The 12,679-nt window shown below is 43.3% G+C and overlaps 1 protein-coding gene across 1 annotated transcript in view; it reads left to right on the forward strand.

Annotated features, from left to right (window-relative positions):
• The first annotated feature begins 887 nt into the window (after positions 1-887).
• The window catches only part of nup42 (nucleoporin 42), a 48,198-nt gene continuing 36,406 nt past the window's right edge, over positions 888-12,679 (forward strand). The window contains exon 1 of the mRNA XM_083774873.1: positions 888-1,010. Within this exon, the coding sequence (XP_083630999.1) occupies positions 932-1,010 (79 nt within the window). The 5' untranslated portion in view covers positions 888-931. The remainder of the gene's footprint in view (positions 1,011-12,679) is intronic.

Below are 12,679 nucleotides of genomic sequence, written 5' to 3' on the forward strand. Positions count from 1 at the left end.
ACATCAACAGTGTAGTCTGAGATAGAGATATTGGATTTATGCCAAATTCACACCAACAGCAATGGTGGTTTCCTCAAAGTGTTCCACGTCACCTTCGCATATATACGCCTAGTAGCAGACCCCTGGTGTGAACCACTGGTCTATATAATCTAGTGTATATCTAGAATCTTGAAGGATCCAGAAAGTGGCTGCACTGCAAACTGATAGCCAAAAGTGCCGCTGCCACAGACGCAGAGAGACAGAGTACAAGAAACCAACATCTCTGCTTTTCATTTTATTTTTCTGTGTGCATCACATCAATGCCAATCAGGTGTGAGTCTAATTAGTTTAACTCAGGCCAGTGTGACTGCTTCAGTCAATTATAGCCATCACCCATTCCTCAAGGTGTGTTTTCACTTGAAATAACACAGTCAATAATCATACAGACATGCAATCAGTGTTAAATAATACTGCCTAATATTCTTACTGTGCTATAAGTCTTGATGCCACTATAGAGGGTGTGTGCATAAAGTGAGTGACAAATCGAGTGGCAAATTGAGGTACATCGTTTAATGCAATCAGATTGGATTTGTCTGTTCATTGGATGTATATGGGCTGTCAAGGCCAGAAAGTCTTTTTTTGCCACTCAGTAGGCGCTGCTGCGCGTTCACGCATAATTTCCTGAAGTTCCTGGTATGATGATGATGATGTTGTCACACGCATACCTTCTATTTTTGTACTCGAGTAAAATTGTGAAAGCATGACTTTTACTTACTTTTAAGTAAAGAATGTAGTAGTTATTTCAACATTACACCGGCAGTATTCCTTTTAGCGCTCTTGCTTCTAAACCCATACTACCATATGGCATACTGTAACTCTATGCTGACGCCTGTCTCTCTACAGTCTACACAGACTCAGAGTGGTGTAAGGAGGAACAGAGCCTGCATGGTGGATGTGGCGGCCCCTGCACTGCACGCTGAGACACAGATTCTTCCACACCTCTCCTTGTTCTGCCTCAAGGCTTCTCACAGGTACGATTTCTTACCCCCGGATAGGGAGCCGAAAATGAGAATCTACAAATGAGGAGTCAGGGAGTCGTGTCAGAGCCTGACCCTGGCTTCTCACCTCCCATTCTGCTGGACCTGTGAACACTGGAGATAGGCTGTGGCTCTTGTCCCAGTCATTGAGCTCTGGTCTCATTTCGATCTCCTTTCTTTCTTCCTTGTTCCATAGTTTTCTTTCCAAAGAGATGGCTTCTTTATTGTCACTTTTATGTATGCTCCTCTCTCTCTCTCTCTCTCTCTCTCTCTCTCTCTCTCATGGTCATTCTTTAATGGAGTAATGTCAGTAATGTTGCGTCATGAGCAATCTTTTATATGTCAGGCAGCTGTTTTCATCCACAATGAGTCATTTCCAGATCAGAGCATAAATGTGTTAGAATCAGTGTGTGCCAGTGTGACAGCCATCCACAGTGATGGCTACTAGCCTGGTGGCTATTATGGTGTGTGTGCGTGCGTGCGTGCATGCGTGCGTGCGTGCCCACACCAAATTTGTTTAATTTGGTTTAGAAGTTTATAGTTCAGCAAGTTCACACAAGTTTGTCAAAGTGTATCATTAGCATGAGTAAATTGGTGTGAATGTTTCCACTTTCTCCCCCTGTAGTACATCTGGTACCAAAAATAAGCGCTCTGTTAAGGGTTTGTTATAGTACAATTTTAAACTTTTGGAACATGAACCAGTGTTTGTGCAGAGTTTATTTTTCTTGCATTTTGACTTCTGCCCTGCAACTGCCACTTTAGTGGGTGTGCACGCTTGTTCGCTTGTTTGTTAGATAGCTACCTTTAATACAATTGGAGTGATTCTTTGGGGATAATGAATGAATGAACCTCTTGGCTCCTTTGTCCATGTCTCACTCTAATCTTCCATCATTTCACAGGAAACCTTTCTAAATGCACAGAGAATACTGCAATTTAGTTTTTTTTGCTCACAAGGAGAGTTCAGGGAAATGTGAACGTGCCCTGCAGGGGTCCAGAGTGCCAGGTCTGGGACATAGCAGCCGATTACCACACATGCAATGTCTGTCTGGTTAGGGGGTCGGGACTTGCAAAGCATCGCTGGAGGCCATCCATCTGCAGGCAGATGCACGGTTTTTGAGAGGCGTGATCCTGACTCCTGGTCTGAATGCATTTGGTACTGCATGGGAGGAGGGTTTGAGGACGCCAGGCGGAATAGGATGAATTTAGAATTTAGAATTTAGGCATTTAGCAGACGCTCTTAATCCAGAGCGATTTACAACAATCAAGAACAAAAGCATGGGAATACATCACAAGAGCATTTATCATAAAACATGCGTAAGCTAAGAAAGTAACAGTGGAATATCTATATTATGAGACTATACATATAAACTATATATATATATACTACTATGCTATACATATGTATTATGGCGTGCTATGACTATATACAATGCAATTATAGTGCCGTCTACATAACATGCTATAAGTCTGTATCAGATGCTATCTAAGTCTACAGAAATGCTATCTAAGGGGGTAGGGTAAGTGCTATGGGCCATGATGGAGTCTAAAAAGGTGGGTTTTCAGACTACGGCGGAAGATTGGGAGTGATGCTGCAGTTCTGACTGCAATGGGAAGTGCCTTGAATGCCAGCATCAGAGTTTTGTATTCTGTGCGGGCAGCGACCGGGAGCCAGTGGAGGGAGCGGAGCAGGGGGGAGACATGTGAGAATTTTGGCTGGTTGAAGACCAAGCGAGCTGCGGCATTTTGGATCAGCTGGAGAGGCTTAAGTGCACATGCTGGTAGGCCAGTAAGGAGGGAGTTACAATAGTCGAGTTTTGACAAGACTGTTGTCTGGATTAGGAGCTGGGCTGATTCCTGGGTGAGGAACGGTCTAATTCGTCGTATATTATAGAGTGTGAACCTACAGGATCGAGTGACAGCTGTGATGTGAGCTTTGAACGAGAGCTGACTGTCCAGGACAACACCGAGGTTCCTGACTGTTTGGACAGACGTTACCAGGGCGTTGTCTACGGAGATAGTTAGCTCCCGCATAGGGCAGGACTTAGCTGGGAAGAAGAGAAGCTCAGTCTTGTCTGGGTTCAGCTTGAGGTGATTGGAGGACATCCACTGTGAGATGTCAGCCAGGCATGCAGTGATGCGCTCTTCCACCTGAGTGGCAGAGGGGGGGAAGGATAGAAACAGTTGTGTGTCATCGGCGTAGCAGTGATAGGATGCAGCCTTTGCTTGTACCCATGGACTTGCAGAGAGTTTAAAGAGGCAGGGGCTGAAATCTCGTAAGAGGGCACTTTTGAACAAAAATAGCAGATCTACAAGCTCACATCTGCTATTTTTGGGGCGCAAGCCAGCACTCTTCATCTACTGGAGATGCGGTGTACGACATGGATTTCAAAACAAATTTGTTCAACGCAAAATGGTGCGTTCAATGTTCAGGAGACTTTGGAAAAAAGCTATTATCCTGAATGCTGCCTTCCGGCATGGCAAGGAAAGGAGTGGCATTTGCATTTCTTTCACCATAGTAAATGCTGCATTCGTGGTCTGGAGAGGGCAGTTGTTTTACAGACAGGTAAAAGGGCAGGGGCTGAAGTCCCCCTTTGATGTCTTTGTGTGCACGAGTGAGGAGATAAGAGGCAGGCAGTGTTATACTAGCATAAAGTAAAAAAAGCTAGCACTAAGTGATGAATAAACACACTAAAGTGTGAGCTAACGTAGCTCAAATGAATGTGATCAAATATCACTTTTTAGTTTTAGCTTTTTACATTCACAATTTTATACAAAGTGAAAGTACAGTCATCGGTTGAAATCATCACGTCAATAACTGTCACGGTGAAACTGCATTGTGACAAAACATTAAAGTTTTGTGGGGCGGGACTTTGAGTATACAGTAGGTTACATTGTACAGTATACTACTAAACTAAACTTTGAGAAATAACTAAAATGAAATAAAATTGGAGGAAACCTATAGCAGGAATTGTTTTTGTTTTTTTAACACAAAATGCTGCTTCCCTGCTGGTGCAGGACATTAGCGAGGCTGGAGGTGTTGGTGACATGTGAGCACCCTGCAGCTAGTGTGCTGCTTTCTATAACCACTTAAACCCTGTGCTGGAAAAAGTGCTCACATTTTGTACTTAGTAAAAGTATTAATACAACAATATAGAAATACTAGTGTTCGAGTCCCGTTCATGCATGTCTCTCCCTTTCTCTCTCTCCCTCTTTCCGGTCAATCTTCAATTGATACTATCAATAAAGGCAGAAAAGCCAAAAAAACTCATCTTTGGGAGTGGCTTATTGTCGGTATCAGCTGGTAACACGCAGGAGTCTGTCCCCGTTACAATGCGCTAGACCCCTGGGAGATGGAGTCTGTCCCCGTTACAATGCGCTAGACCCCTGGGAGATGGAGTCTGTCCCCGTTACAATGCGCTAGACCCCTGGGAGATGGAGTCTGTCCCCGTTACAATGCGCTAGACCCCTGGGAGATGGAGTCTGTCCCTGTTACAATGCGCTAGACCCCTGGGAGATGGAGTCTGTCCCCGTTACAATGCACTAGACCCCTGGGAGATGGAGTCTGTCCCCGTTACAATGCGCTAGACCCCTGGGAGATGGAGTCTGTCCCCGTTACAATGCGCTAGACCACTGGGAGATGGATTGCTGAGGTGGAGCCAAACGCCTACCATCAGCTCCCAGTACTTCCCACACGACTTGCCGCACCCAAGCCATGCTACTCATACGCTGGGTTGGTGGTGCCTGGGATCGGACCCATGAACTACCGACTGAGCTACCCAGACACAAATTCACTAGTGACTTCTGCTTTCACTCTATATTGATTATATTAGCTGACAATAGTCTACTCTAGTCTAATCTACAAGCTCACAACACATGTGATGTTTTCTCTAAAAGTTTTCCCGAGAATACGGACGCAGGGGATTTAAGTGGTTAAAAAACAAATTGGGGTAGTGTCGCCTGGGGCTGAACACAGCACCTTTGACTGTGGCAGGGCGCCTATATGGACCATTCACTTCTGCTACATTAAACACCCCAACTGTGGCCTGCCTCTGTATTCACGCTGATGAGGGTGAAGGGATTATGACAGCAGGCTGAGGATTTGAAAGAGGATAAGGTGCAGAAATATATTACTGCCATGGCTGCTTTTTTTTTAATCGTGGTGCCTTTACTGTGTCTCTCCCCATTACCCGTCAGCCTACTATCTATCCCTCTATCCAACTAATATATATAGCATAGGAAGTGAAGTTTAACCCATTAAACCCTATCGTCCATGTGGTGAAAGCCAAACTTGTGTTTGTACGACGGTGCCGTGTGCCGAAAATAGCGGTGCATGTTGTGTGCTTGTAGATTGGCTATTTTTGGCCCGCATTAAACAGGCAGAGTCATACGAGGTGACAAAGCTGCAGATAACTGCCAGAAAGAAAGCACTTGAAAAAAAGTGAATTGTAAAGTTTGGAAGGCAGAGAGGAGTGTGTCTTCCAATCTGCCCCCCCCCCCCCCCAGTATGCACAGGGAGCTCTCCTCCTCGTGGAAGAGTGATAAAAACATATGTGTCATCGACACCTCCGTCAGAGTGAGACTGACTGCATCTTCTCCATTAATTAAAGCCTAACCGAAATTAACACCACTGTGGTTGATTTATCTTTCAAATCTCCAAATGTAACCCCCCCCCCCCCCCCCCCCCCCCCCGTTCTTCAAACTCCTTTACTTTACTTTTGTCTTTATTATTCCACTTTCCATGGAGGTTGAATCTGCAATGTCTGACATACATATGTATGTACATGTATGTATGCATGCGCAGTGCGTACGTGCGTTTCAATGGCACAAGAACCTTGTACTGTATATAAATGTCCTCATTTGAACTCATACAGTGCAAGCTTTATGTTATAATGGAGATGACTGTCATAGTCAGGTGGCTTAGCAAAATGACTGTTACGAAGCTGATGAAATAAAGCAGAATTTGGCTCTACGTAAAAAGAAAATGGCATTAAGCCACTGGACTATCAGACACCTGTATGGTTTTAATTCATACAATAACAGACAGCATGTTGAATCTGGGCTATGTGTGCCGTGGGCCATCTCAAATGCCCAGAAAGTCCGGAGGAAGGTACAGTATCACAGGCCATCCATCACACTATAGCTAGACCACAAATACAACAGCAAAGGAGCATGCAAGTCAAAGTCATATGATTTGTCACACACATTACCGCAGTGAAATTTGTTCTCCGCATTTGACCCATCTCTTGGAGCGGTGAGCCGCAGCCAAGGAGCAGTGAGCTGCAGCGTGCGCCGCGCTCAGGAATCATTTGATTAGTAGATTTGACCCCCAATCCAACCCTTTGATGCTGAGTGTCAAGCAGGGAGGCACTGGGTCCCATTTTTACAGTCTTTGGTATGACCCGGCCAGGGATCGAACCCCGACCTCCCAGTTTCAGGGCGGACACTCTAACCACAAGGCCACTTAGCTGGTGAACATGTATAAACATGTTCTTCTGTTTATAATCTAAACACTCTGACACGTTTAAATAGTGTTACAAATAAGTGTTCAGAACCTAAACCCTTGGATGTAGCAGTTGAAGTCACTTGCATAGATGGCGGGTGCAGTTACTGACGGGAGTGACGTCACGGACAGCTCCGGCTTGTATACGTTGACGACTGATGTTTCCTGGATTTTAGTAACCAGCCATTCGATGTTATAGAGCCTGGTTGGGATTGGCTACTGGCTGAGCAGCTTATTTCAGTCCGGATGAAAGTTGCCACACCGTGTTGCTCGCTGTGGATGGACCCGGTGAGATGGAACCAAGGGATCTTGAGGATCTTGTCGGATGTGCAGTGTGTCTCCTGCAGAAGCAGAGCCGCTGGGCCGTTATAATTGGCCAGGTGATGTAGGACTTCGAGTTTGGTCGGTGGTTAGGCCCTTGACATTGAGTTGAAGCACTGACAGGCCTCGGTTATCGACAGTCGAACTGATTGACGTTTGGTTGGCAACATTAGTTTCACAAGTTGGTCTCTTGGCATCTCTCGCTACTCGCATGGAAGGCCACGAGAAGTCTCTCATCTTCTTCCCGTCTTCCATCTAGACATAATTCTCTGCAAATGTCATCACAGTTGTTACACTGCAGCACAGAAGATGATCTTGCACTGATAAACACCTCAGTCTATTTCAGCCCCAGCTAGGCAGGACTGTGACATGACACACACATGCACACACACACACACACACACACACACACACACACACGCACACACACACGCACGCACACGCGCACGTGTTCTCCACATCTATTTGACACAATTATGAATTATTTATTTAACACATATTTATGCAACTTTTAGAAAGGCACTTTCTATTAATTCAATCAATGTTCAGGGATTAGCTGTTTTAACAAGGGTTTAAAAATGTTATGTTCTGTGACAGAAGAACGTTACTGTGGGTAGTTAAGTATAATTAAATTCCAGACCTCTAGTATCACATGCAGAACTAACGTCTAAACACGTACGTAGTGTACATTAATTAGTTATTAAATTTCAGCTGGCAGAGTGTAACATTTCCAACATGAATTGGTAATGTGGTGATGATTCTGAATTTACCGTAATATAAATGTGAAGCTTAACCATACCAAAATCATCCCTATTTTGAGCATGTCATCATTGGTGATTGTTGTAAATAAATTTCAAAAATGACAAATAGATGAATATTAAAATAATACCTGATGTACAAGCTCACAGTGCGCTTCACATTGAAAGAGGGCTTTTAAGTGGTTAATGATGAGTTTCGCTCAAATGGAGGAGCCACCGGCAGATTATCCTGTATCAGCCTTCAATTCATTGCCTTGAATGGACATTTAGCCGCCTCACTAGGTCCTTCGAGCTGTCCATTATGTTCAAAGCAAACGGCCATCTTCTCACACAAACACACACGATCGCAACCACAGAGACCTCATCATCACATATAAAAAAAATACCCAAAAAAAACTAAAACTAAAATAAAACGGGAATAGCCGACAGGAAAATGAAGGGAACTGAAATCTCTTTCAGTGGACCATAAAGGAGCCATTGTGGAAGGGCCTGGCAGTAATTACGCCACTCTGACCCTGATTGAAGGAAGCTGTTCAACAGTTTGGCCCTGTCCTGGCCCTTCGCTGCTGATCTCATTTGCCTGCCTTAATTAGCCTGCTCGCAGAAGCCATGGTGCTGGTGGCTGTGTTAACGCAGCAGCCTGGCCGGGTGGCGGCGGGTTAGTTAGGATGACTCTGTTCGGGTGTGTGTGGTGAAGCCATGGGGCCTCTTAAACCTCATCAACGTCAAACCTTTCCTCCCACTTTCCCTTTCACATCCAGCCTATCAGTCAAAGACAGCTGGGACTACACAGAGGGCACGGCGGCCCCTCCATTATTCACCATGTTCAACCAGGGCTGCACAATAGAGCTCCCTCCCCTTCTCGCCTTCTGTCATAATTGGGGTTCCCAAACCTGGCATATATAGGTACAATTTCTGATTGTAGAGGCGTGGAGAAGTTTCAATGTGTTAAGAAATAACATTTATACGTGTTGTAGAGAGATGAAGTATAATAAGTTCTAAAATCGGGTGCACACGCAGCAATATGTTTTCTTTTTATTTCATGGCTTATTAACTAATTAATGAATGTTAACACCCGCCAAGCTGACGTTTCGACCTTTAGCCTTTCTCCAGGTAGCTAAGCTGGTGCAATATGAAAGTCAGTTAAAATATGTTTTGACAAGACAGCTATTGTATCTTGAGGAACCCACACGCAAGATAAGGTCAGCATTTCCCCCGACTGGTTTAATTCAACAGGTTTCATACTCTGTTTCTATTCTACATATTTTATTCCTATTGATCTTGAGAATGGTGTTTTCGCTGCAAAAGGTTTTTAGCTGCAACAGAGAATTAGCACCAGGTTGACGTAGAAATGCCTGTGAAAAACAATGCATGTGGAAACCCCCACTTCTGTGACACCTACATGTGTACATACACATCAGTCACTATCCACCATAAATGCATATGCCATTGACTCAGCTGCCGCAGAACCTCTCTTGTCTTGCTCTCCTGCTACGGTCTTGGCGAGTACGCTACAAAGGAACAGAACGTGCCACTATGAGAAAGTGATTTCTCGCATATCTTATTGTGATGTCTTTGGCGGCCCCTTTGCTGGTTTAAGCTATGGAGGGTTATTAAGCATTTAATGTGAAGGCAGTTGAGTGAGTAGGGAAGTGACATGCAGCAAATGGTCCGGCCGACCCGGGAACCAGGAACTTTTTGCGCCCATGTGGTTTGCACCCTAACCACTTGGCTTTGCCGTTCTTAACACCGTTTTGCATTAGTGAAAGCTCACATTTGTCAGCTAATAAACTAATAATCAACCCATCTGTTACATCGCATTTCATCCCTGAAACCGTATAAGTAGTAGTTAAGGACACCCTTGGTCCCTAGGGACCTCGATGTCCGATTTCGGCATTCTCAGGACACTCCCTAGGGACGAGGGGGCGGGGCCTAACCGTTTTTCCACTGACGTCATCAGATTGATCCTGCTAATGGCACTTTGCCAGTTTGGCAGTTAGTGTCATCATGATTGTAGTTCTGCTTTTGTGTGAGGATCTCATCATATTGATCCTGATAATGGCATTTTCATCTTTGGCAGTTGGGGGATCAATATGATTCTAGTTCTGTTTTCGAATTGGTTTCACATCCCCATCTGTTCAAACTGAACTGCGCATGCACTGATTTGTGTAGGCGAACTGTTCTATTGATTCTATCTGTGTGGGTGTGTGGGTCTGTGTGTGATCATTCAACTTTCTCCATCTATGCGACTTCCTCAAAATCAACAGACTGTGGCCGGCCGGTTTGGATGCAAGACAAGCAGTTTCTAGCCTGTGTGGGCATATTGTACTCCTCCATCTGTCGATCCTGTCATGGCTCTAGACAGTGCTGATGTCCGAGGTCGGCGGCACTTGTTATTTTCATCTAGTATTTTAATTCACCATTTTGTTATTTTACTGACTTCTTCATTTTGTCATTTAGCCAAGCCGATGATGGCTGAGTAGCAATGTTAAAAATTATGTTCAACCCTAACTGTGTGACAGTCTGTGATATAACAGGCACCTATGGTATGTTTAAGGTAAAGCATTTAGGCAAAATACAGGAGGGGTATAGATGATGCATGCTTAAAAAAAGTATAATTGACATGATATGGGTTTTTTTATTTTAGACCATTGGATTTAGTTAAGTAGAGTTCAATACACATCTTCGGACGTGACTATCTTCTTTATCAGTATTATATAATATTACAGTTTATTTAGAGTATAAGGCTAGTCATTAACCATTGGTACCAATTTTCACATGGTTTCTAAACTTTGAAAGTATGACGGTGTGTTAAGGCATAATGATGCAAAAGTAGCAGATCTGCATTTCTCACAATATGTCACTCGTAACAGTCTCCATATCTAGGACTCTTACTATTATTTCAATAGACCTTTACCTATAGCCCCTGTCTCGGTATCTTTCACTCCATAGTACACCATGCTGAGTACGATAGATGCCTATCATTTTATAAATGGTTCTGTCTACCTTCATTGGTTTGCTCGTCGATATGCCTGTATCAACTTGGGGTCCTATGAACTCTGTAAATCAGAGAGTTAAATCACTAAAAGACGTTTGAATGTTGAGTGATTCCAGACATTTATACCTGGTGTGCTAGTAAATATGCTAGTAAACACATGAATATAGTACTTTTGTATCCGTTATTTACTATCAATGTCAGTAATATGATAGAATCAAATACTGTTTACTATGAATAAGTTCATGTGGTGCATATATTCTTTACATTTAGGGGTTGTTTGGACTCATGCACTGAGACACATGATGTTTCGGGGGTGTGTGTGCAGGGATCCTAATCTTTATGACCCCATCGGCATGGTGATATTGATTTTGCTGGGTGTGTGGGACCAACCATAGCATATGTGGGCATATTGCACCCCCCCTTCTTCTGAGCAGGCTATGGGATAGCGGTATTGATTCTATCTGGGGTGTGTGGTCCTGGGATCAATAGTTCGTATGGACCCTGTCAGGGACATGCTTTTGCTGGGGGGCTGTGTGAGTGTGGGTGTGTGTGTGTGTGCGTGTGCGTGCGTGCTGGTGTGTATGGTGAATTTTGCATGGTCCAGGGTGTCTTAATGTCTTGTTTAATGTATGACTTGTATTATTTTGGTACGTGGTGCTGTATTTTGTGACATTTGCATGGGTCAGGGTGTCTTAATGTTTTGTTTTAATGTATGACTTGGGTTATTTTTGGTATGTGGTGTGGTGTTTTGTGACATTTGCATGTTTCAGGTTGTCTTAATGTTTTATTTTAATGTATGACTTGGGTTATTTTTTGGTATGTGATGTGGTGTTTTGTGAGTTATGCATGGTTCATGGTGTCTTAAGGTTTTGGTTAATGTATGACTGGGGTTATTTTGGTATGTGATATGGTGTTTTGTGAGTTATGCATGGTTCAGGGTGCCTTAAGGTTTTGTTTTAATGCATGAGTTGTATTATTTTGGTATGTGATGTGGTGTTTTGTGACATTTGCACGGGTCAGGGTGTCTTAATGTTTTGTTTTAATGTATGACTTGGGTTATTTTTGGTATGTGGTGTGGTGTTTTGTGACATTTGCATGTTTCAGGTTGTCTTAATGTTTTATTTTAATGTATGACTTGGGTTATTTTTTGGTATGTGATCTGGTGTTTTGTGAGTTATGCATGGTTCATGGTGTCTTAAGGTTTTGTTTAATGTATGACTTGGGTTATTTTTGGTATGTGGTGTGGTGTTTTGTGACATTTGCATGTTTCAGGTTGTCTTAATGTTTTATTTTATTGTATGACATGGGTTATTTTTGGTATGTGGTGTGGTGTTTTGTGACATTTGCCTGGTTCAGGTTGTCTTAAGGTATTGCTTTTGCTGGGGGCTGTGTGAGTGTGGGTGTGTGTGCGTGTGTGTGTGTGCTGGTGTGTATGGTGAATTTTGCATGGTCCAGGGTGTCTTAATGTCTTGTTTAATGTATGACTTGTATTATTTTGGTACGTGGTGCTGTATTTCGTGACATTTGCATGGGTCAGGGTGTCTTAATGTTTTGTTTTAATGTATGACTTGGGTTATTTTTGGTATGTGGTGTGGTGTTTTGTGACATTTGCATGTTTCAGGTTGTCTTAATGTTTTATTTTAATGTATGACTTGGGTTATTTTTTGGTATGTGATGTGGTGTTTTGTGAGTTATGCATGGTTCATGGTGTCTTAAGGTTTTGTTTATTGTATGACATGGGTTATTTTTGGTATGTGGTGTGGTGTTTTGTGACATTTGCCTGGTTCAGGTTGTCTTAAGGTATTGCTTTTGCTGGGGGCTGTGTGAGTGTGGGTGTGTGTGCGTGTGTGTGTGTGCTGGTGTGTATGGTGAATTTTGCATGGTCCAGGGTGTCTTAATGTCTTGTTTAATGTATGACTTGTATTATTTTGGTACGTGGTGCTGTATTTCGTGACATTTGCATGGGTCAGGGTGTCTTAATGTTTTGTTTTAATGTATGACTTGGGTTATTTTTGGTATGTGGTGTGGTGTTTTGTGACATTTGCATGTTTCAGGTTGTCTTAATGTTTTATTTTAATGTATGACT

Source organism: Protomyctophum parallelum (genome assembly GCF_964188405.1).
Source record: "Protomyctophum parallelum genome assembly, chromosome: 1".
In the NCBI taxonomy this organism is placed as follows: domain Eukaryota; kingdom Metazoa; phylum Chordata; class Actinopteri; order Myctophiformes; family Myctophidae; genus Protomyctophum; species Protomyctophum parallelum.